This window comes from Bidens hawaiensis, unplaced genomic scaffold (genome assembly GCF_021521415.1).
Source record: "Bidens hawaiensis isolate Kalapana, Puna unplaced genomic scaffold, B.hawaiensis_p1.1 tig00013397_1, whole genome shotgun sequence".
NCBI lineage: Eukaryota > Viridiplantae > Streptophyta > Magnoliopsida > Asterales > Asteraceae > Bidens > Bidens hawaiensis.
Window position 1 is genome coordinate 182775 of NW_027492135.1, and position 26221 is coordinate 208995.

Here is a 26221-nt window from a genome sequence, read left to right on the forward strand (position 1 = left end):
ACCACAAACAACCTGTTTCAACTTATTCAAATAATATACTAGTTACAGCCACGAATTAAAAAAAGAAAAAAACATATCCAAAAATAAAATATTAATTAAACACAACCAAGTAATTCAAATGCATATTAATTAAAGAAAAACTAAACACAACCGAAAACTTAAATAAAAACACAAAATATAAAGTTTTAATTATCTAAAGACGGTTTAAACTAATATGCCATCAGCATCCATGCGTATACACAAAAAATCTTCATCAAGGTCTACTAAAAAGGAGTCTTGTGTAACATCAACTGTAGCCTCAAATTCCAACATGTCATCAATTTCATCAGTTGCTCCATACTTGTACATCTTATGTGGTGTGAAGCCAACAACAGAAAACTTCTCATCTTGCTGATCCTGAACATAAAAAACTTGTTTAGCTTGACTTGCTAATATGAAGCGTTCGGTTTGGTGACCAAGCCTATCAAAGTTAACAACCGTGAACCCAAAATCATCCTTTTTTACTCCACGACTATCAGAATCGCCCAATCAGACATGAAAAAAGGAACTGTAAACATGTGATAATCAACATCCCATATCTCCTTTATACGACCGAAGTAAGTAACAGCTCCATACACGGAATTAGAATATTTTGCACTAGCAATCTGCATAGCATGTGCAACTAAAGATACTCCACTACATTGAGTTGTTCTAGATAAATCTCGAGAAGTTGTATGAAATTGATACTCATTTATTGCAAAACCACTATATTTTATTAACTGAATAACTAGGCCCTTTGGCCAACCAACGAGCGTGTCAGTAATATCTTCCCCGTTAGCCAAACGTTTTCCAACATAATGGAAATATATTAAAGTAATTTAACAAAAATTATTAAAAAATTATTGTATTTCTAACAAACTTATTTAAAAATACACCTCGTTCTTAAACCAAGTAACAAAAGTCCGAGTGTGTTGGTTCTGCAACCATGTACTGTTTCGAGAGAAATGGGGGTTGAGATCCTTCAATTCCAATATATGTTGCCTAAATCATAGAAGTAAGAAGAATTTTGATTTATTAGACAAGGAAGCGTAAAATAAAATATAATATACAAATTTTTGTAATTCTTACTCTATATACGGCTCCACAACGGCATTGCTTCATAATACATAAAGATGAGCTTGATCAAGTAAGTTAGAATCCACAACTTCAATGGTGGCCCTTGATAAAGGCTTGCCGGTGCGGGTTCTTTCATCAACATGTTCATACGGATTGCCAATTGATTCATGTTTTTTAAGTAGTTCGAGCAAAACTCTAAGGCTTCTTCTGCTGCATAACATTCAGCAATGCAACCCCCGGGTCGATAATGATTCTGTACATACCCCTTAAGTATTTTCATGTATCTCTCAAATGGATACATCCACCTAAAATGAACCAGGCCATATAACCTCACCTCTCTAACTAAATGCACCATCAAGTGAATCATGACATCGAAAAACGAAGGAGGAAAATACTTCTCTAACAAACACAAAGTTAATACGATGTCACTTTGCAATTTGCTTAGCTTACTAACATCAACAACTTTACTACACAACCTGTTGAAAAAATGACACAAACTTATGATTGTTTTTTGCATCAGTACATTGCAATCAATAGACTTCAAACCATTCATCTTTGAAATATCATCGAACACGAGATTCTTGAAGTTAAATACCCATCAGGCACTTTTATGTTAGACAATATATCATAAAATAAATGTTTCTCTAAGGTATTTAATATGTGGCAAGCAGGCGGAAGAAAAAGTCAGTTCCCATTCGGTTGAGTTTGTAATTCAGCCTTAATGCCCAACTCCTCAAGATCTTGTCATGTGTTTAACCCACTCTTCGTCTTATGAGCTAATTCAACAACGTCCCACAAACGCTGATCAGAAAAAAAATTTTCTATGTGCATAACATCTAACTGATGACGAACAAGCAACTTCTTCCAATATTCAAGTTCAAAAAAAATTGATTTTTTATGCCACAATTTAGTTCTCTCGTCTATACTTTCTTTTTCCTTCTTTGGTGTTTTCTCCTTTGGCGTTTTCTTCTTTGAAGTTTTCTTTATGTTTCTTCTTTGAAGTTTCCTTTTTTGACAATTTCTTCTTACCCCATTTATTCTCAAACCCCTCTAGATAGTCGTAAATTTCTTCACATGATAATGGTGTTTCATAGCATCCCTCTCTTGTTGATTGTTGAAATCTTTTTTTCTTTTACGTAAAGGATGCCAGGTGGAAGAAATTTTCTACGACCAAGAAAGCATACTTTTCTAGACTTTGGCAGCCATAGTGAAGAAGTATTCTCTGAACGTATTGGACAAGCATGATAACCTTTGGTAACACATCCCGAAAGATTACCATATGCGGGAAAGCCATTTATAGTCCAAAGTAATATTGCTCTTAGATTGAAGTATTCTTATAAACATCAAATGTCTTAACACCTATTTCCCACAAGAGTTTTAGATATTCTATCAATGGCTCCAAGCAAACATCAATATTGTTACCAGGTTTGGTCTTGATATCAATAGAGTCAACATCTTGAATTTTTTTGACATGCACAAATAAGAAGGCAGATTATATGTTATTTGGATAACGGACCAACAACTGTGCTTGGAACTTAATGACTTATGAGGATTAATACCATCAGCAGACAAAGCTAATCTAATATTCCGATCTTCTTTTCCGAATTCTTTCCATGTGTTGTCAACAAGATTCCAAGCGGGGGAATCACGAGGATGAGTTAGCTTACCATTATTTACCCGGCCCGTGCATGCCAAGTTAAGTCATGTGCAATTTTTGGTGACGAAAACATTCTTCTAAATCTAGGGATGGAAGGAAAATACCACAAACTTTTGAAGGAACGTTTTTGGTATTATTCTTCCAATGGGATGCGTCACAAGTTGGACACGGAGAAGCATCCTTATGTTCTTTTCAGAATAGAATACAAACGTTTTCACATGCATGAATCTTTTCATATTGTAGACCTACTCCTTTTAGTAACTTCTTGGCCTCATATATCAAGCTAGGGATCGTACTATCTAATGGTAATACATCTTTTATGGCACCTAACAATGCATCAAAACTAGCATCAGACCAACCATATTGACCCTTCCAATGTTGGAATTTCAATAATCCACTAAGTGCATTATATTTTGACCCTACATAAAGCGGCTTATCACATTCTTCAAGAAGTGATTTCAATGACTTGGGTTCATTCTCAACATATGCGAAGGCATCATCTAGCATTTCCTTTGTATAGTGATAATCACTTGTATAGTTATCATCAAAGTCTGGAGGCCTAGAGTTATTAGGAAGTTTTTCTCCATGGAAAGACCAAACCTTATAATTTTCGTTGATACCGTGGGCAAATAAATGATAACGAACATCAACAATAGAGTGGTGACACAAATTGATACATTTTTGACAAATATAACATTCGAGTTTGGATTATTGCTTTGTGCAAACTCTAAAAGGCCCTCCACACCTTCGTCATATGCATTTGATAGTCTATCAAATGAAATGATTTATCGATGCCCATTAGTTTCTATTTAACACCATGACAAAAAACAAAATTAAACTTTTAACCCAAATGTAAATTGTATACACAATAAAACTCCATGTAGCAAATCATAAACAAATAATATGTTTCTACAAGCTAGCATAAACACCCAATAGTACAACACTAATTAACAACATTAAGCCCTAACAGAGATCAGCAATTAACAGTAAACCAAAGTAATTAACAACATTAAACCCTAATCAAATTTTAAACATAAAGAAGTAAATTCCATATAACAAGAAAGCAATTAATAGTAGACCGAAGTAAATTTCAAACATCATATTTCAAACATACGGAAGCAAACCCTAACCTAACAGAAGTAAAATTGATCGAGGACAGATGAGAGGGAGAAAGAAACTAACCAGATTATTGCGGCAGCGGTGGTGGTGGTGGTTGACGGCGGTTGTTGTGCCGTGAGGTGGCACGTGGTTGACGGCGTGGTTGTGGTGGTGGTGGTGGTGGCGTGATTGAGACGGTGGTGGTGGAAGAAAGTAAATCAGGAATTAGGGAGACGGTGGTGGCGTATGGGAATTTGATGTTTGATATTGAGAGATGTAAAGAGATATGTCTGATATTGAGAGATGTCTAATGAGGGAATTAAAATTTTAGACAGGCTAGTTTTTTTCACTTGGGATTGCAAGATGACAAACAAATATGACATGCATTGGTTATTTTTTGAAATTATGACACCGATTTAATGACATACACAAAAATAAATGTAAAAAATTCTCTACTTTTCAAAAATTATAACATCGTTTTAATGACTCGCACAATTGCGCGTCATAAATCGACGCATGTCATTTGCGCAGGTCAAGGAATGACTTTTTTCTAGGTTGTAGTTTTATCTACTTCTATATTTTTGAATGAATATTATATCCTAAGCATTCAGTGTGTTCATTCCTTGAAATTTCAATTCACCTCAACGTGCAAACTAATTTTTAACAAATAAAAAAAAAACACTCAGTCATTGCATTCAGATAAATCAAATACAGAACAACAATAGATTACAATAATACGCCGATTAAACAGGGTCATGAAGAATAAAAATGCAGTAATTCCTAACTTCAAGCTTCAGCCAATAAAACTAACCTCTAGAATCCGAAAAATAGCATAAAAATAGTTGAAATATAAAGTCACATTGTTGGCGTTTTACACATAATACTCATAGGGTTTCCAATTTCACTCCATACAGCTTATTCAAACACAATACTCCAAATTCGCAACAAATTACAACATACATTGAAATATAAACTCACATTATTGTAATAAACACAAAATTATACCTGCATGTGGTTCGAATGTGTAGTCAAGCAAAAAAAACTAGGTCTCTGTTTGTGAAGAAATCACCATAACGGCTCTACGTGAAGGAATCGCTGTATGTTTGTGAAGAAATCGGCTCTGCGTAAGGTCGAATTGAAGGAAAAAATTGGCTCTACATGAAGGTCTATGTTTTTTGAAAAATCATAACCCTGGCCATCAGAGAAAGAGAATTAGGGTTTATTTCTTATTCTTATAGTCAGGGCGTGCGCGAGATTTAGAAATTAAAAGGTGACATCCAGAGATGACTTTTAAAATTAAGCATCATTGTTCCTTGAAATTTTTGTAAAACATGACAGTTTTTTATGACATACAAGTTTTACATGTCAAGAAATCAATGTGTCTCATACTTGGCGTGTCATTAAAGGTATATTTTCTAGTAGTGAAACGAAGCCTTTAAAAGCTATCTTTTGCTCCCTACATTCTCTCAAGCCATTAGATTGCTTTATTTGTAAATAGAGACTTCTCATTCATTTGACCCGAATTCACGGGTATGGGTCTCACCAAACCCGGATAGCCCTTCACGTGTATGGGTCTATACGAGTGTCGCTAATATTTGTGTGTATACTTCTTTATTTTTTGGGTTTAATGCCTGTAAGGATAAGAAGGTAATGAACCTAGCCGATACAAACCGAGTTCGTGAATGCCGCTGCAACACGGCAGGTTTGCCATGCACCTAGTTTAATCTAAATTTAATGTCTATTGTCTGTTCAACATATAAACAACTCAAAGGCTGACGAGAAACAACATATTAGAAAGAAAACCTGTCGCCGAGATACATATCCACGATGTTATTGACAAAATCACGAAAATTTTCTGTTAATGTGATGACGTATAGCCATCAGGATATTTTCTTGATAAAACGCACTAAATCACGACCATTTCATAATATTGTGATTAAGTATATGCATCTTATTGGTTGAACTTTAAAATCCTTTCAATTTCGTGTTTTGGATTTAAAAAACTAATCTTGGGTCAAATGCGATCATTTAGATATACATTTTAGGTTAACTTGGACATATGCATGATTTTACTCAAGTCATTCCGTATATGGCATTCGGACCAACCAATAATGTTAAATTCATATTATTATATAGTTAAAAAAAATATCAGAGAAGTGTGCTTAATTATATAACACTATGAAACAAGATATAGATAAGGCTGGCTGACAACTCACCATTCTTTACGTACGATAAATAAATATAGCATATTGTCAAAAACTCAAAATGTGTTTTTGAGATAAACGTTAGACTTGGTTGCATCATACGCTTCAAAGACTCGTGTGAGTGTCACAACATAAGGTAAATTTGTTTGTTTGTTAATTTGTTAACTAAAGTTGATAGCCACTTCTTTTATTAATTAATCTTGATATTGAGTAAGATTATTCATTTATTCCATTTTAGTCCAAGAATATGCAAAACCTTAATTGCCAACTCCTTTGTTATATAAATATTCTAATTAGAAAATCTGATGATTATTTCCCTACATTCAACCACATTTGACTTATCGTACTATATAATTATATATATGGATCATTGTCCATAAGTAGCCTTGTATTCTTTCCATAGTCGATCTACGGGCTTCCCGGTCAAGTCTTCAAAATACTTGTCATCGTAATCATACCTCATTTTCTTGTTAAGCTTTGCCACGAACCCAGGGCTGATCCCCTCACAATACTGAAGAAAGCGGGCGGTGACATCGTACCCTTGATCCCAACGGTCCCCTTGTCCTGGTACTGCGAACATCCCGGCTGTTGCGTAACCTGCTGATAACATTGCATAATCCGCAATTCCTTCGGTCAATCCTCCTGGAGCACGACCTTCACCACTCCATTGAAAACAATGGGTCATTTCATGGTAAAGTACGGATATGAATGCCCATTTCAGGTAACCATGGTAGTCTTTTAAAAATACAGAATTAAAATTAATCTTGTTAATCTCCCATACTTCTGCTTCGGCGCCTTTGAGAGATTCAACAATGTAAACCTCCACCGAATCTATAGGTTTCCGATCTGAGGGATCGGTCTGTTGGAAAACGGTTGCCCATATGAAATCATTGATGGTAGCCATTATTTGCTTTGTAAATGGAATACCGATTTCATTTGTGAAACGAATCCCACCGGGAGTGTAGGCGGCTACATTTGTCACAGAGTAATTCATGGCAGAGATTCCATGGAAGGATATTGACAAGGTTAGGAAGGTATATAGGATGAAGGATTTGGCAGCCATGGTTAACTTTTTGAGTACTAGTAATATCGAAGTTTTATATAATTTACTATAAAACGATTACAATACTAGTTAACTTCAAGGTGCATGCATATATGTGATATAGCTAGTATCATACAAATATATACACATAATAACGTAAGTGCATTTGATTGTGAATTTTAATGCATTTATACCAAAAATATTTTACGGTTTTTTTTCAAAGGCCAATGATTTTTTTTGCTTGAAATGTGGATATGATGAATTTCTAAATAGAGTATAGTATATAAAGTTCTGTATGTCGAAATTATCTTATTTGTATTAAACAATAAATATTTAGCTTAAGAGTGGACATATTTTCGCGTTAGTTGTCTTTTACTACAACTACAAATGCTGCTTCCGAATAGCAACCGAACGTTATTTTAATAACTTGAATCATATTCATGAACACATAAAAAATATTAAGTATCATCACCATTAGTCTAGGATAATTATAAAAGATGAAGCATATTTCTCCTTGATTTTTGTCATATTATTTCCATCTATACTTTATTCCCTTTCTGTTCCACTAGAGCTTCCTATTTCACAACCCTGATTTTGGCTCGTCAATCTTCTTATCATAAATATATCTATAAATTAACGAAACCGCTAAAAGCTCTCTTTTTACTCTCTACATTTTTTCGAGCCACTAGATTGTGTTATTTGTAAACAGAGACTTCTCATGCATTTAACCCGAATTTATGGTTATGGGTCTCTCCAAACACATACAGCCTTTAAATGGGTTATAAAATCTCATTAAATTAAAAATTAATCTCAACAAAAATTTGATATGAAAATCTTAAAAAATAGCGATATACTAAAAATTAATAATCGAACTTTTTAAATAAAAATATGATTTATAATTGAGAAACAATTATTATAGTAAAAAAATAAGCAGGTAAGGGATCTCACCAACCCATATAGCTTTTAAAAGATAGATAAAACAGCAAAACTAGTTCTTTATGTTTGAACGTTTTTTCAATGGACGTCCTTTCGCAAAAGAAATGGCATAAAACATACTTAATTTATGTTTCAAATCCTTTGCACGTTACGTCCTTTGGCACTAACCCAGTTAAATTTTTTGGTTAAATCCGGTCATGTGCCTTGCAAATGATGGTAGGTTTGTAATTTTATAAATAAGTTAATAATAAAAACTAAAAAATTAAAAACATATAAAACACTAGCTCGCTCACTCACTCACTCACTCTCTCTCTCTCTCTCTCTCTCTCTCTTAACCTCCATCTCCATCTCCAACCAAATAACCATCACCTGCCATGACCACCCACCCCAAACCCCCTCTCCTCCCCGACTCCATCATCACCACTACGGCTGTCATCCCAAACCCCCTCTCCTCCATCTCCATATTCATCTCCATCTCCAACCACATAACCACCACCACCACCTGCCATGACCACCCACCCCAAACCCCTCTCCTCGCCGACACCGTTGTCACCACCACCACTACGGATGTCACTGTCGACACCGTTGAATGTGTAAAATTGGGAATGATATGTTTTAAGGGTTAGGGTTTATAATTTGGGGGTTATGGTTAGGGTTAGGGTTTGTGCCGTCGGAGGATGTGGGCTGCCAGATTCTTCGTCGTAGTCAAATTCCGGTAGGCAGAAGTCCAACGGCGCTGGTGGTGACTGAGGTTTTTTGACTATTTCCGGCGGATTTGAGTTAACAAAAATGGAAGTCCCAAATTTTATTGTTTTCAAGTGGCAATCGTGGTTCAAAACAGGTGATGGTGGCAGTGGTTTTTTTGGGTGAAATCATAGTGTCTACAAAGAGGTGGGAAAGAGAGAGAGGGTGTTTCGGGAGAGGGGATGGTAGTGTTTTGTTGCCGGAAAAAAATCGAGGAGTTCATTGGTTGGACGGTGGTTTTTAGCGAGTGGTGTCGGCGGTGGTCTACAGTAAGTGGTGGTAGAAAGATGGATTGAAGGAAGAGAGGGGGGGAAGGGAGAGAGAGAGAGAGAGAGTTAATTGTGTAAATATCTTTATGTTTTATTTTTAATAATTATTAAATATATATAAATTTACGAAACTACCCTCATGTGCGATGCACATGACCAAATTTAATGAAAAAATTTAACTGCGTTAGTGCTTAAGGACGTAACGTGATAGAGTTTTTAAGCATAAAGGATGTTTTCTGTCATTTCTTTCGTCAAAGTACGTCCATTGAAAAAGTGTGCAAACATAAAAGACTAGTTTTGCTATTTTGTCTAAAAGATAACATCTCATTAAAATAAAAATTAAACCAAATATTTGATTTGAAAATCGAGAAAATTTTAATTTTTGTCCTTTTGAATTAACCAAATTATGGAATGGGTCCTTTACGAAAATGATTTCACCATTTATACTTTATTTGCATATTCGCCTCGGTTTTATTCCTTTACACTAACGACAATTAAGTTTTTCAGATAATTCTATACATGTGCCATACAAATGAGGGCATAAAGGTAACTTTCACCCTATATTATTAATTATTTATAAACAATTTAATAATATTAGATTTTTGTTAAAAATATAAAATAATATAAGATTTACACCACCAACCTTTTACCACCATTACTGGCCATCATCATAACCATATCACCAACCCCAATCCTTAGTGTGTTTCTCTAATTTACCACCATATTGGCAACCCCTTAAACTAAATAATTGAACAAACTTGATAATGGAGCCATTCTGTCACACCCCCAAATTTCGACTAACGGAGTTATACCGCGAGGCGTGTGACATACCAGGATCTAGCTCATTCGTTATATTAAACAACCAAATTAAAGTATTCATAACATTTATTTAAGTCTCATTCAAACTTGAGAAAAAACAATCCAAACCGACAATTTAAAAGTGTTGCGGAAGCGTTAAAGTAAGTGTTTTAAGATAAATAATAAACCATGTGTTTGAACACGCGCAACCCATCATGTATAAACAATGTGAAATAAAAGTTCATGTGACGAGTGTGACTCCTGACATATGCAATGTAACCGCTCCTTAGCACACCTAGCAACCTGGGCAAGTATAAATACTCAAGGGTCAACAAGAGGTTGGTGAGTTCATAAGTTGTAGTAAAAAGTAATATATATATATATATATATATATATATATATATATATATATATAATAGATAGTATATGTAGCATCAGTTGTATATGTAGATTTAGCACTTTTCAAATATACCAGGGTAGCTAACCCATTTACAAGCTACTAGACATTTGAACCGAAGCTGACTGTCTGCATGCCTTCTTACAAGGTCTATCACAAAACACTAGCGATGTATGTTAGGACAATTTACACCCGTCCGACCTCCCGTCGAGTTATAGCAGGTGGGGTTTGTCAAACCCAGTAGTACTACTTAAATTTCCCCGCGATTCCATCCTAACAGTTCAAGGTATGTAAGGACTTTAAGTGATATGAGGGCATCTAGTATACACTTGTGATATATAAGAAACTACATAAATCCAAAGTAAGTCACTGCGATTTCATCCAGAAAACCAGTATGTAAGTATGTCCATGTTTTCAATCCAGAAAACAAGTAAGTCGCTGTGTTTTCATCCAGAAAACCAATATGTAAGTATATATGTTCATGTTTTCAATCCAGAAAACAAGTAAGGAAAATGTTTTGTTATTTTCAATCCAGAAAACAAGTATACGAAAATAGTTTTGTTGTTTTCAATCCAGAAAGGAAAAAGCATGAAATCACCTGGTGACATGTAATGGACTTTTCTCAAACCAAATGTATGCACTTGACTCGTTAACTTTTACCTAGTACAAGTGTTTAAGCTATGAGAGTATGTTCAATAACACATGACTCTAAAACTCACATATGGACCCACACACAAATACAAACTTGACCCGACGACTCTTTGGTGATAATGAGTAATGTCAAATATACCAAAAAGTCCTAACATGTATCCACACATTAAATCATGGCAAACCAACCAAGTATTCATCTTACAACTTAACTTATAATCTTTCAGTTCATGAGACAGATTTTAGCATGTACAAACTAATTTTATTAACTATGCAAAACTCAAAGATAAATTCTACAAAATTTATCACAGTAGACTAAATGGATTAGGTTTCTCTAAAAATTTTTATTATATTTTTATCATTTATAAAAAGCTCACAATAATTCAATCATTGCAGATAGGTACAAACAGTTAAGCATATTGCGCAACAAAAAGTATTTTCATGGTTCTCTCAACTCATTTATCCAAATTATGCAAGGCCAATTGGATTGTCTCCTAAATTCATAATTCTAAGTTCCAGAAGTGGAACTAACCCATTTGAATTTTTCAATCTCAATTTATGATGTCGGGAAATTAGACCAGAAAACATCTTCGCAAATCAGATTAGATATGCAATCTTGTAAAATCATGAAACCTATCTTCTGTATATTCAAAAATTACAATTCATAACTTTCTAGAAACTAGACTCGATGAACTATATCCTAGAATCAAGAATATATTAAAAAGCATCATTTGTCATCAAGTTACAGTCAAAACAATAAGCGAGTACAAAGCTGTCAGCATTCTAATTTCAATAAAGATCGATCAATAATCATGTATACGACAACCCTAATGTTCTACCACACCAATAAACGAACCAACATCATTATAACCATCATAAAACCTCCATATTACAGAAATATTTCATATCTTATTAGGGTTTTTCAACACGAACACTAGACAAGCACGTAAACGAGTTATTATCGATGAAACACTTACAATTAATGATCATACAATGATGTTGATGACTCCTAATCTTCCTAATCACCCACAAGCTCCCAAAGTGACCCAAGAACTCATATTTTTCGTCCAATGACGGCTGGAAAGGGTTATGGGGTGATTAGGGTTTGAAGAATAGGTTATAAAGAAATTTCCCGACCTGGTCGTCCCCCGAGCCACGCGTAGGATGAGGCCTCGGGCTACGAGACGCGCGAGGAGCTTAATTTTTTTTTTACACTAGACTTTTAATAACTAATTATAATATGGAAAAACATTTAACACATAATCACTTATCATGCAATAATTAAATCATACAAGTTATTAACGTAACCGGTTCGACATTAATCACCAATGCTTACAATAGGACTCATGTGTGTGACTTGTTACTGACTCATGTAAATGTTATGCGTGACGTGCAATATAACGGAGTTGGGTTGACGGTGTTAACGTGGAAGAGCGAGATGTCACATTATCCCCTTGTTGAAAAAATTTTCTTCCCAAAAATTGATACGCGTCGCTAAGTAAGTAAGTAGACTCACAGTCTATAAATATGAACAACATGAATTCAGTAAACTTTCCACACATTGAAAGATTAAAACGAATTAAGTAGACATCCCGTCTATTGGTTACTATCATGATTGTTTCGGAAGTGTTGCAAGTGTTTAACAAAAATTTTCTGGTTGTCACACCATCCCCTTGTTGAAAGAAATTTTGTCCCGAAATTTTGATTGTGTGAATTTGAAAATATAACTATAGTTTATTGACGATAAGGATGTCAGAACGTATGATAGTATAAAGTGTTGAGAAATGTCTTGCATGAATGATTATGGTGATGCTTTATTAAATTTGTGATTCCTGGTGTATGGTGTGAGTATCGGTTCTGCAAGGTTAAAGCGGGAATGAATATGCTTAAGGGTTAAGATCGAAAAATGATCTGGCTTTAGTCTTCACCGTCAGCATACTGTTAGTGTTTATATAGGGTGTACCGCAGCTAACCCACCACACCAAAAGCACCTTGCAAGTGGTTCCAATCACTACTTTGCCAATGTCAGTTGTAACCGGAGAGAGAATGGTGTAATCCGAATTCTTTCCTCAACTTTAGCTCGAAGGATTGAGATTAGGTGCTTTGTCTAGGGTGGACCACAACGTATCTATAAGAATAATCGCCTTGCTGACCAGTTGCTTAACTTCACGAATTATAGATTTAACAGTTTTGGTTATTTTCGCAAAGGAGGGTTTCAAAAGTGGAGAGCCTTACGCCAGCTAACAGGAGTAGTTCTTTCTGGTTGATTGCGTGATGGATCTAGTCAGTAGATGAGCGATATAAAGTGCTTCAAGTTTGGAGATACTTTCTTGTATGAAAGAAGGTTCAAGCCAAGGTTCCACCGCCAGGAAAGAGCGCTTATGTGTTCATCATAGGTAACGCTGTTGCATGAGTTTGATCAATTATTGTACATACGGTAAAGGTCAGTCAATGCAAAGTTTAAGAAGTTGAGACAATGAGATTATCTTGTTAAAAATCAGATCGTAGAGTTTGTTGTTGATATTCCATAATTCAACTTAAGCAGGGGGTTGACCACAGGGGAAAAGCAGTAGAGTCAAAAGGGAATTCATCATTAGAGTATATGGAATAGGGTGTTAGTTTACGAGGCATTCTTCAAATTTCGCGTACAAGAGAAGGCTAAAGGTCTGGCCGTGAGTCTCTAGAAAGGTTTTAAATCAAGATGGCTTTCTTAACAAAATTTTGATAAGAGTCTTAAATTCATGGAAACACTTACAAGAATTAAATAGAGTAGAAATACTTCTGTATTGATAGTCAAGGGCTCGCGGTATGTTTAGATGACAAGGTTTAGAGTTTCAAGAGTTTGCTTGAGAAAAGTGTTTGCACAACGGAATCCCATCTCACACCAATGTACCTATAGATTCACGATTACATTCCGGACCGTACTCGTCAATTTATCTTACATTGGGGTGTTATGTCCTTTTCATTGTGTCTTCATGAAAAGTAGTTAATGAGGTAGAGCCAAAAGCAGTGGAATGGGAAACTGGTTCTCGATAAATCCAGCGCCTAATTAAGTCTCGTAATTACTGCCTCGGTTAAACCAAATATTTGATTTGGATCTCATTAAAATAAAAATTAAACTAAATATTTGATTTGAAATTCAAATTATAATTTTTTGTCCTTTTGAATTGACCAAATTATGGAATGGGTCCTTTATGAAAATGATTTCACCATTTATCCTTTATTTGCATATTCGCCTCGGTTTAAGTCCTTTACACTAACGACAATTAAGTTTTCTAGATAATTCTATACATGTGCCATGCACATGAGGGCATAAAGGTAACTTTCACCCTATATTATTAATTATTTGTAAACAATTTAATAATATTAGATTTTTGTTAGTAATATAAAAAAATATCAGATTTACACCACCAACCTTTTACCATCATTACTGGCTACCATCATAACCATATAACACCCCAATCCCTGTGTGTTTCTCTAATCTACCACCATATTGGCAACCCCTTAAACTAAATAATTGAACAAACTTGATAATAGAGCCTTTCAAAACCTTGAACCCCTCAAACAGGTCTAAAAAAATGTGCCCCAGATGGACCTACATTCTTTTGAGCTCCAGGTATTGAAACATCTACCGGAGAAGGTCGTAATCCCTCAGAATTACCTCAATACTTTGCAAGCACTGGAGTGAATATTCAATTTCTTATTCAAAAGCAGTAAGAACGGAGATTGAACAATGTTTCGTGTACCGTTAAATATGGGTTTGGTGATACCCATTACCCATTTATTTTCTTTATTATAAAATTGTTTCTTATCGATATTGTTCATATATTTTAATTATTATCAATTTAATACTTTGTTTTTATTCTTATTATTTTATTGCCAACAAGACAATGGAGCAAAAAAAACATGTTTAATGAGTTGGATATGCTTAAAAACGATTGTTTTCTCAAGGTTCGTATATTGAAGTTATTGCGTCTAAAGGCCAATAACAAATCCGGTGAATGTTGATGGAGTGATGTTTAGCACCTCAAAGGTTGATATGTGATGGATGTTGGTGGCTCAAAATAAATGCAATGCTTGAAGACCTTTTTTTTTCCTTCAGTTTGAGTGTGTTTTATTTTCTAAGACAATTTCTTCATGTTTCCAATTTGGTTTGATTTGTGTTGGATTTTTATATATCGTATGAATTTATGGTTTGCTTTATAATTTGGTATTTTATATTCTAAGGTAATATGTCAATATATCTAAGTCTTTAACATACCTGGTGTTTGGAAAGTAAATGTTTTTTTGAATTTGTTACACGTAATTGTTTTAATTCTCATACTTTTCAAAATACACTTTTATAACATTTGCATTTTGTTGTCTTCTTTATGTGTTAAAAATTAGATCATTTACCCATGGTATATGATTTTTCAAATCATTAATAATGTTAAACATTTTTTAGAAGTTAATATAGTGACCAACTTGTTAATTTTTCTCAAAATGTTATCTACTATTTATTAATCAATAAAAAAATTTTTATACTCACAAAAACCGTGAGTAACGAAAATGAATTATTTATCAACCATAAGGTGTGATGTTTATAACAAATTTTTAATTCATGCTGGTTAATATTAGTCTATTGGGCCTTAGTCAATTTTTCTTATTAACCGTCTTTTTTATTTCCTGGTTAAATATAAATATGAACTTATGGTAGACACATACCATTGCTTTACGCTAACTACACACTTATTAGTTTATGAATTTTAAATTTTTAACTTTTAATTGTGTTTACTAACATTGTACTTTGTATCTTATTTTGGTTTATCTTTATGTTCGACAATTATTTCTTTTCGTACCAGTATTATTTACAATTAAATATCATTTTGTCGTCCAAGAATACATATTACAAATTACAATGTAATATAAAATTATATATGTTTGTTAGACGATTTCTATACGTCCACCCGTGTCGTGCACGGGTTAATAACCTAGTATAACACTATGAAACAAGATATAGATAAGGCTGGTTGATAGCTCACAATTCTTTACGTACCATAAATAAATATAGCATATTGTCAAAAACTCAAAATGTGTTTTTGGGATAAACGTTAGACTTGGTTGCATCATACGCTTCAAAGACCCGTGTGAGTGTCACAACATAAGGTACGTTTCTTTGTTTGTTAATTTGTTAACTAAACTTCATAGCCACTTCTTTTATTAAATAATTTTGATATCGAGTAAGATTATTCATTTATTCCATTTTAGTCCAAGAATATGCAAAACCTTAATCGCCAACTCCTTTGTTATATAAATATTTTAATTAGAAAATCTGATGATTATTTCCCTAGATTCAACCACATTTGACTTATATCGTACTATATAATTATATATATGGATCATTGTCCATAACTAGCCTTGTATTCTTTCCATAGTTGATCTACGGGCTTCCCGGTCAAGTCTTCAAAATACTTGTCATCGTAATCATACCTCATTTTCTTGTTAAGCTTTGCCACGAACCCAGGGCTGATCCCCTCACAATACTGAAGAAAGCGGGCGGCGACATCGTACCCTTGATCCCAACGGTCCCCTTGTCCTGGTACCGCGAACACCCCGTCTTGTGCGTAGCCTGCTGATAATTTTGCATAATCCGCAATTCCTTCTGTCAATCCTCCTGGAGCACGACCTTCACCACTCCATTGAAAACAGTGGGTCATTTCATGGTAAAGTACGGCTATGAATGTCCATTTCAGGTAACCTTGGTAGTCATATAAATTTGCTGCATTAACATTAATCTTGTAAATGTCCCATACGTTTGCTGCGGCGCCTTGGAGAAATTCAACAATGTAAACCTCCACCGAATCTATAGGTTTCCGATCTGAGGGATCGGTCTGTTGGAAAACGGTTGCCCATAAGAACTCATTGATGGTACCCATTAGTTGCTTTGTGTATGGAATACCGATTTCATTTGTGAAACGAATCCCACCGGGGGTGTTGGCGGCTATATTTGTCACAGAGTAATTCATGGCAGAGATTCCATGGAAGGATATTGACAAGGTTAGGAAGGTATATAGGATGAAGGATTTGGCAGCCATGGTTAACTTTTTGAGTACTAGTTAACTTCAAGGTGCATGCATATATGTGATAAAGCTAGTATCATACACATATATACACACAAAAACGTAACTGCATACGATTGTGAATTTTAATGCATTTATACCAAAAATATTTCACGGTTTTTTTTCAAAAGCCAATGATTTTTTTTGCTTGAAATGTGGATATGATGGATTTCTAAATATAGAGTATGTAGTATATAAAGTTCTGTATGTTGAAATTATCTTATTTGTATTAAACAATAAATATTTAGCTTAAGAATGGACATATTTTCGCGTTAGTTGTCTTTTACTACAAGTAGAAATGCTGCTTCCGAATAGCAACCGAACGTTATTTTGGTAACTTGAATCATATTCATGAACACATAAAAGATATTAAGTATCATCACCATTAGTCTAGGATAATTATAAAAGATGAAGCATATTTCTCCTTGATTTTTGTCATATTATTTCCAACTATACTTTATTCCCTTTCCGTTCCATTAGAGCTTCCTATTTCACAACCTTGATTTTGGCTCGTCAATCTTCTAATCATAAATATATATATAAATTAACGAAACCGTTAAAAGCTCTCTTTTTACTCTCTACATTCTTTCAAGCCTTGTGTTATTTATACACAGAGACTTCTCATGCATTTGACCCGAATTCATGGTTATGGGTCTCACCAAACCCAGATAGCCCTTAAACGTGTTTAAAAATCTCATTAAATTAAAAATTAATCTCAGCAAAAATTTGATATGAAAATCTTAAAAAATAACGATATACTAAAAATTAATAATCGAACTTTTTAAATAAAGATATGATTTATAATTAAGAAAGAATTATTGTAGTAAAAAAATAAGCGGATAATGGATCTCACCAACCCATACAGCTTTTAAAAGATAGATAAAACCGCAAAATTAGTCTGAACGTTTTTCAATGTAAATACAAGGCTGGTTATGGACATGATCCATATATAGAAATATTTCCTGATTAAAATATTTATAAATTAACGGTTATGGACATAATCATTGGCTAGTTATTGAAGTTGGTTTACCACCTCCTTGATAGAAGTTGGTTTCAAACAAACTAGAGTTGATCATTACCTATTTTTCTTCAAGGCTAAAGATGTATATTTCGTCGCACTCATTTATATCGATGATGTCATTATCATTGGCAACGATTCAACTAAAATCCAAGAAATCAAAGTGTTCTCGACAAAAAATTTAGCGTTAAAGATATTGGTTCCATAAAATTCTTTTGTGGGATTAAAGTGGCTCGTACAAACGACGGGTTGGTACCAAGTCAATGAAAATATACTCTTGATATTCTAGAAGAAACTGGTATCACGGGTTTTCATCCAAGTCCATTTACAATTGAACAAGATTTAAAACAAAAATAAAGGTGATGAACAGACCCGACGTTGCTTACGCGGTTAATGTTTTGAGCCAATTCGTTAGAGACCCGAGACAAAGTCATATGGATACTGCTAGCCATGTAATACGGTACCTTAAAGCAACCTTGGGGCAAGGAATTTTACTTCTGAAGGTGATCGATGTCGAAAGGTCAATCAAAAACATTTATAAAGTACCTTCACTAGCTAGGGCAAGTAATGTGTCGAATCCATAGGGAATCAGTGGAAAGTGCTAATCAAGTTCAATTTGTAATAACAAATTATACTGGGCGGACAAGCGATGTCAAGCAATTTATAAGAATTGTTGAAACGAAGCGACTATTAATTTAATTTGTAAACAATTATGAAAAGGGTAACCAGTCTCCAGGTTTCAGGTTTTGAAGCAAGTTGGATAAAAAACAAAACCTATTGGATTATAATCTTTCTTTGAATCAATAAACCAAAAGACTAAATGTTTGACTATGTTGATTATCAGAACTCAATCCGAATGATTGGCACAGCTAAACAATAATCTAATTGATTGTTAAGTTTAGGTATTGATGAATTATTAGTTCTATGGTTAAAGATAGTTAGGTCAATGACACTAAGAACTTAATCCTAATTGTTGATGACCACAAATCGTTTAACTGATAAACTATAAATCAATCAATAACCAAAAACACTTTCAAGCACACAAACAAAATCCAAAAGTTAGGTTTAGACTACCAACAATCCAACAAACAACTCAACCCTACACCCGGAGACGGTCACAAGCGGATTAGCCTTGCATAGTTGTCTTCATTAGCTTTCTTGATTCTTCAATGGATGATGGCATGGATGATTATGATGATTGGGATGTGTTAGAAGGGTGGAAAATGGCCCCAAAATCGTCCAAATATGTTAGGGTATGAAGCATAGCCGTCCTAGGGTTGAACCGGGCTTAAATATGGAAGAAAATACCAAAAAATCGTGTTTTTCCGCCCAGGCGACCGTAGCCTACGGTCTCCCTCCCTTAAGCTACGATGGGGACCGTAGCCTATGGTCCAAGCTCACTGCCTTACAGTGACTGCCCCCTCACACTGTTTTTCCCATAACTTCTTCGTTATAGCTCCGTTTTACGCACCGTTTTCGGTCACGTCTTCGTCTTTAAATTCTCTATCATTCAATGCAATAAAATCTTCATTTCCATTCCATATCATATGTTCCAATTTATCTCCTTTAAGCCCTTATAAGCTCCACTCACCTGTAAACGTAAAACTAATCAAAGTAATTGTGTCCAAGACATATAAACACATAAAATACACCATATGACTTACTTAACACACATTAATTCACCCACACATTAGAATGAAAGAGGAATAAGTATCACGACCTACGGTGACTATGATTAGTTATGGTGCCTATTTACATGAAACTTACGGACCGGCTACTTTCTATTGTTAGAAGGAACACCTATATCATGAAAATCGATGAAACAGGTTGTCATCTCCCGATCATTATCCGAGGCAGAATATCAAGCCATGGTGGCTACCGCTAGTGAGATCTAATGGACGAGATGGCCTATAAATGAACTTAAAATACCCCCAGTTGGACCGACAAGGTTATTTTGTGTCAATAAAACTGCTTTTTACATAGCAAATAATCCGATTTTTCACGAGCGAACGAAACATGTAGAGGTGGATTGCAGTGTCTTTACGTTAGAGAACATATCGAATCAAAGGAAATAATACCCATGCAGATTAAAAGAAAGAAGTAAATAGCGGATGCTCTCACCAAGCCCTTGAGTACACAACACTTTCGCCCCTTACTCAACATGTTAAGCATAAAAGATCTCTATGCTTTCACAAGAAGGGAGTAAAAGATAGAGCATCTCTCTCACTGACTTTTGTCATATGTTATTTCCTTCTATACTATATTCCTTTTCTATTAGAGATTCCTATTTTATAAGGAATGAGGAATAAGTCTCACGGCCTATTGTTACTATGATTGGTTATGGTGCCTATTTTACATGAAGCTTATGGACCAGGCACTTGCTATTGCTAGGTGGCACACTTATACCACGAAAATCGACGAAATAGGCAGTCATCTCTCGATCATTAGCCAAGGCATAATATCGAGCCATGGTGGCTACTGTTAGTGAGATCTAATGGATGAGATGGCTTTTAAATGAACTCAAAATACCCCCATTTGTACCGACACGGTTATTTTGCGTTAACCAAGCTGCTTCTTACAAAGCAAATAATCTGGTTTTTCACGAGCGAACGAAACATGTAGAGATGGATTGTAGTTTCGTTACGTTAGAGAACATAGCGAATCAAAGGAAATAATACCCATGCAGATTTAAACAAAGATGCAAATCGCTGATGCTCTCACCAAGCCCTTGGGTACAACACTTCCGCCCCTTACTCAACATGTAAAGCATAAAAGATCTCTATGCTTTAACTAGAAGGGAGTAAAAGATAGAGCATCTCTCTCCCTGACTTTTGTCATATATTATTTCCATCTATACTTCATTTCCTTTCCATTAGAGCTTCATATTTCATAAGAAATGAGGAATAAGTCTCACAGCCTATTGTGACTATGATTGGTTATGGTGCCTATTTACATGAATCTTACGGATTAGCCACTTGCTATTGTTAGGAGGCACACCTATACCATGAAAATTGACGAAAAAGGCTGTCATCTCCCGATCATTAGCCGAGACAGGATATCGAGCCATGGTGGCTACTGTTAGTGAGATCTAATGGCTACCGTTAGTGGATACCCCCATTTGGACCGACACAGTTATTTTGTTTCAATCAAGCTGCTTTTTACATAGCAAACAATCCAGTTTTTCACGAGCGAACGAAACATGTAGAGGTTGATTGAAGTGTCTTTACTTAAAGAACATGTCGAATCAAAGAAAATAATACCCATGCAGATTAAAACAAAGATGCTCTCACCAAGACCTTGGGTACACATCACTTATGTCCCTTACTCAACATGTTAAGCATAAAAGATCTCTATGCTTTAACAAGAAGGGAGTAAAAGATAGAGCATCTCTCCCTGACTTTTGTCATATATTATTTCCATCTATACTTGATTCCCTTTCCATTAGAGCTTCCTATATCATAATCTTGTTTTTGGCTCGTTAGTTTTCTTATTTTGTGTATAAAGTAATAGGCTCTTCTATTGAAGTTAAACAAAATATTAGTTTCATTATAAATTATAAGGGTCTGTTTGTCTTTATTTTAAAGTTAGCTTAGGGTTAAATTTGTCAATGTAAATAGGTCAGGGTCAGTGATGAAACTATGTTAGAACGGTTTCTTATGAAACGTTGTGTCGATCAAATTGTGTCTATTGGTAGGGTTTATATACCCCTCCATCCATCTATTCATTTTATCAAACAATCATATTAACCAAAGAATTTGTTTATACATCATCATTGTTATTGTTCTTATTAATTTGAACTAATTACAACAGTGGCATCAGAGCAATTATCATAATCGTTCTGGGAAACAGGGTAATCAACATCAACGCAAATCAATCAAATTGCATGATTGCGATTTGAGAAAACGATCAAAGGGGTTTGTTCAAGAAATCGATTCATTACTTCGATCAATTGTGAAGACGCTATTTGGATTTAATCGATCAAGAACAGAAAACAAACAACACCAATAATCTATCGGAGAGATTATTTTCAACCAATCAATAGGGGCGTCAAAATTGGAACTGTTTGAGCAAGGAAGTTGGAAGCCGAATCATTAATTGAAATCCGAAATAAAGGTTGCAAAGAAATAATTGTAAGGCCAATATATGTGACTTGCGATATCAAATTACGAAACCCGTTATTTATTCACAGTCAAGTTAATAATTAATGTTGGCAAGAAAACCGGACACGAAACGAGACCTTCGGCACACGCGTTTAGCTTAAACGGGAATGCTTCTAGAATATTTTCTTTATTTTGCTATCAGTAGGTACTTTCTTGTATTTGTTTGTGTGTGTTTTGTAAGGTGTAAGTCATCCACCCAAGGGGAGCTCACCTTGGGTGGGTCGGTTCGTGTTTAATATATTAAATCTTTCAACCGATAACGAGATCGTTCCTATACTTTATATTATCTTTATATTATGTTCAGTCGTTTGATTTACCGCACCCGTCTCGAGCACTTATCAAGAACAAAGCCGTTCGTTGTCGGATCCGGTTTCGAGACCTACAATTGGTATCAGAGCTTCGGCTCACTAGTTGAGGGTTTTTGGATCACAACCTTGCGTTTTGATCTTGAAAAGAAGAAAATAAGTGTTCAAGTGTTCCTGACAAGAAAATCTTCAAAAACAACAAAACAAGAAAAATAGAAAAATACAAAAAGATTTGTGCCTAAGATTGGGTTACGGGTTCAAAAATTTTGGCCAAAATTGATAAAGAACAAGTTTGCATGGATAAAAGTGTGCAACAACCTTTGACCTAGTACGGATAAGGTTAGGTGAAAACGGATCCCAAGGAAGATTTGCTTTCAGAATGATAAAATCCTTTCGCTTCGCTTAGGATCCTTTCGCTTCGCTTAGATTCTTTATGAACTATCTCCTTAACTGCGACTGACTTGTTGAGATGCTTTGAACAAGGTCCTCATGTTCCAATGACTCACACTGATGCTGGAGAACAACTTAAGGCTCTAGAAAACTATGATCAAGCAGACAGGGACCTGTTAGCTCAAGATAAGAAGCCCTATCTCATACTGACTGTTTGTCTTTCAAACGAAATCTCTGAAACTCTTCGTGAACACACAAGTGCCAAAGGTCTGTGGGAAGCACTTGTTGAAAAGGTTAAGGGCAATGCCGAAATCAGAGAAAACAAAAAGGCCCTGTTAAAAGAAGAGTTCAACATGTTTAATCATCGTCAAGGAGAAGCTGTTTTGGAGTTGGTAAAAAGATTTGAGAAATTGATGGTAAGAACTAGGGCTGCAAATCTCAACATTGCAAATGCCGAGGTTAACCACAAATTGATGAACTCTTTGCCATACAGCTGGAGTACCAATACTGTCACGATCAAGAGAACTACCAATCTAAACATGATGACAAACACTAACTTGATATCCAATCTCAAGTTATTTGAAATGGATGAGCAGATGAGAATGAACAATCATCTCAGTTCACTGAATCAAGCTGGAGTGAGTACTGCCAACTCGATGCAAACTGCTTTTATAAGCGAAGCTCAACCGAACGTGTATCCCGTGACCACTCCCAAGTACTCCTCATGTGTTCCTCACAACCAACAACATTCATCTCAACAACAAATCAATCAGATTCTTTAAATACAAGGTCGTTCCAAAAGGCGGTCGACAGTGCAGTTGCCCAAGCCCTAAAAGCTCAAGGGATTTCATCATCTTCAAAACCTCAACCAAGTAAGCCTTCAAGTTTCTGTGAAGCATTACCTATGCTAAATGACTCCAACATCGCAATAGTTCATGCTTTTCTTTCAAGCCATGAAGAGTTGATGAAAGGAAATCTATTGCCACCTAAGTTTGAAGCTGGAGAGTTGAGGGATATCAATCAGAAAGATCTTGAGAAGATGGATATCAAATATCAGATGGCAATGGCGGTGCAAAGGGCTACTAAATTCATGAAAACATACGGGAAGGATAGCTTTAATGATTCAGATAGGAAAAGGATCGGGTTTGACAAGTCAAAGCTGCGTTGCTACAACTGTGGTGAGATGGGTCACTTTTCCCGAGAATGCACGAATCCTTCAAAACCTGCCAATGATATTCGTGTGACTGAGGTGACAGAAGAGGAGAATGGCAAGGCTGCAGGAAAAAGGCATGAGATGCAGAAACCAAGCAGCTCATCACAAAGAATTGGAGGTCATCCACACAAGGGCAACTCAAGCTCAAACTCAAAAGCCCTTGTCTCCCAATCGGAGGTCCAAGTTGGTGTGGATTGAGATGATCAATTCCAAGAGCTGCAGAATCCATTTAACATGGCAGGTATGGCTATCACAGACAATGAAGCTTCCTCATCGGCTGCTGCAAGTTCTGATGCGTCACCATCAGACGAGGTAGAAAGAAATCTATGCACTGAAGCTTGCGTAAATAAAGTTACATATTATAGATATCTTCAGGACGGAGTTTTGAAAGAAAACGCAAAACTTCGTCAACTAAATGCTGAATATTTAAAGGCTGACAAGATATATGTTGAAAATATTAAAACACATCACGATGATGTTGCAAATCTTAAACTTAAAATCTTTCAAGGAGAGCACAATGTTATCTATTACAAAGACATTGTAAATAAATTAAAAGATGAAATTGAAAAGTTGAAACTTGATCTTTCTGATAAACGGGAAAAGGAAAAACAAGTTGAAAGATTTGAGGCATCATCTGAACAATTAGATGATCTTATCAAAGCTCAGAGAAGTACTAAAGTTAAAACGGGACTAGGATGCGTATATGTTGAAAATATTAAAACACATCACGATGATGTTGCAAATCTTAAACTTAAAATCTTTCAAGGAGAGCACAATGTTATCTATTACAAAGACATTGTAAATAAATTAAAAGATGAAATTGAAAAGTTGAAACTTGATCTTTCTGATAAACGGGAAAAGGAAAAACAAGTTGAAAGATTTGAGGCATCATCTGAACAATTAGATGATCTTATCAAAGCTCAGAGAAGTACTAAAGTTAAAACGGGACTAGGATGCGATTACTCAGCGGTGCCCCTACCATTGAATGATAATTACACTTGCCTACCCCATTTTAGCTATAATACTTCTCTTGATGAAGAGATGGCATATGGTATTGGTAAAATACCAAAACCAGTGAAATTCTTTTCAGCCGCCTCTCCATCAATAGCTCAAATTTCGTCATCTGATAATTCTAACGTCAACATATCTTGTGTAGCAGGTGATGTAAGTGGTGGAATGGTTAACCAGGATTGTAAATCAAAGGGAGAGTTAGAACCACGTTTTGAATCCTGTGTGGGTCTAACAAAAACCATTAACAATCCTGTTTGTAACAAAGTGTGTGAATCATTGATAGGAAGTTTAATGTCTAGATCAAATGGTGTATTTTGTGAATCGTTAAGTGATGATAGTTGTGTAAATGTTTGCAATGAAAGTGAATGTTCCTCTTCTGATTCAGAGTGTGAAACTATATTTGATGAAACTGTCAAACTCAAGGTTAATAAACAGATTGGTCAAAGCCGTTCATCAATTGATAATAAAATTGAGAACTTAATAAAAGAGAAAGTTAGCTTTGAAAATGAAAAACCGAGCACTTCATGTAAATATGTGCCACCCAAGAAAACTTCATTTTCTCAAAATACAAATTATGACAATAGTTCTCAATTTTATGATCAGTGTGATAGTACCTTTTATTACTCTCGACAGAAACCTAGGCATTCAAATCATTTTGCATCTCATAATTCAAATACTTTCAATTATAAGTCAGATAGAGGTCACCAACATGTTAACCAAACAACATCACCTCATCCCTCATATCTCAACGAGCAAGATGTCTATAAATGAAACCAAAGAAAATGTTGCTTCATTTGTGGAAATCCGTCTCATCTTGCAAGACATTGCAAGAACTGGCACAAACAACAAAGAGATGTCAACAGTAAGTTTGGTCAGACATTTCCTGGGTATAATGCTCATACCAAGAAAATGTCTCACCAAACTTACTCTTTAGCCAGTGAGACAAATTTAAGATCTAGGAGAACCGAAAAACCCAAGAAACCATTTTGGCTAACCCAAAGAGAAAGAAGGCGGTTAGCTAAGGGTTCTGAAGCTGAAAAGCCCAAGAGCCCTTCAAAGGTTTTCTCAAAGGCTGATCAAGAAGATTTTGTGGTTAAGCCTAAACCAAAACGAAGGAAATCCAGAAAACTTTTCAAAA

At 35.1% G+C, this 26221-nt stretch overlaps 2 protein-coding genes across 2 annotated transcripts; both read right to left on the reverse strand.

The window, feature by feature from the left end:
- Positions 1–6421: 6421 nt before the first annotated feature.
- Positions 6422–7048, reverse strand: LOC143543983 (uncharacterized). The gene has a single exon (XM_077036175.1). It carries the CDS (start codon positions 7046–7048, stop codon positions 6422–6424), a length of 627 nt encoding a protein of 208 aa, XP_076892290.1.
- Positions 7049–16266: 9218 nt separating this feature from the next.
- On the reverse strand, positions 16267–16893 carry LOC143543984 (uncharacterized). Its single transcript, XM_077036176.1, has one exon. It carries the CDS (start codon positions 16891–16893, stop codon positions 16267–16269), a length of 627 nt encoding a protein of 208 aa, XP_076892291.1.
- Between the last annotated feature and the right edge of the window lie 9328 nt (positions 16894–26221).

Coding starts and splice junctions, on each gene's coding strand:
- LOC143543983 (XM_077036175.1), bottom strand. CDS start 7,048: ATGAATTACTCTGTGACAAATGTAGCCGCCTACACTCCCGGTGGGATT.
- LOC143543984 (XM_077036176.1), bottom strand. CDS start 16,893: ATGAATTACTCTGTGACAAATATAGCCGCCAACACCCCCGGTGGGATT.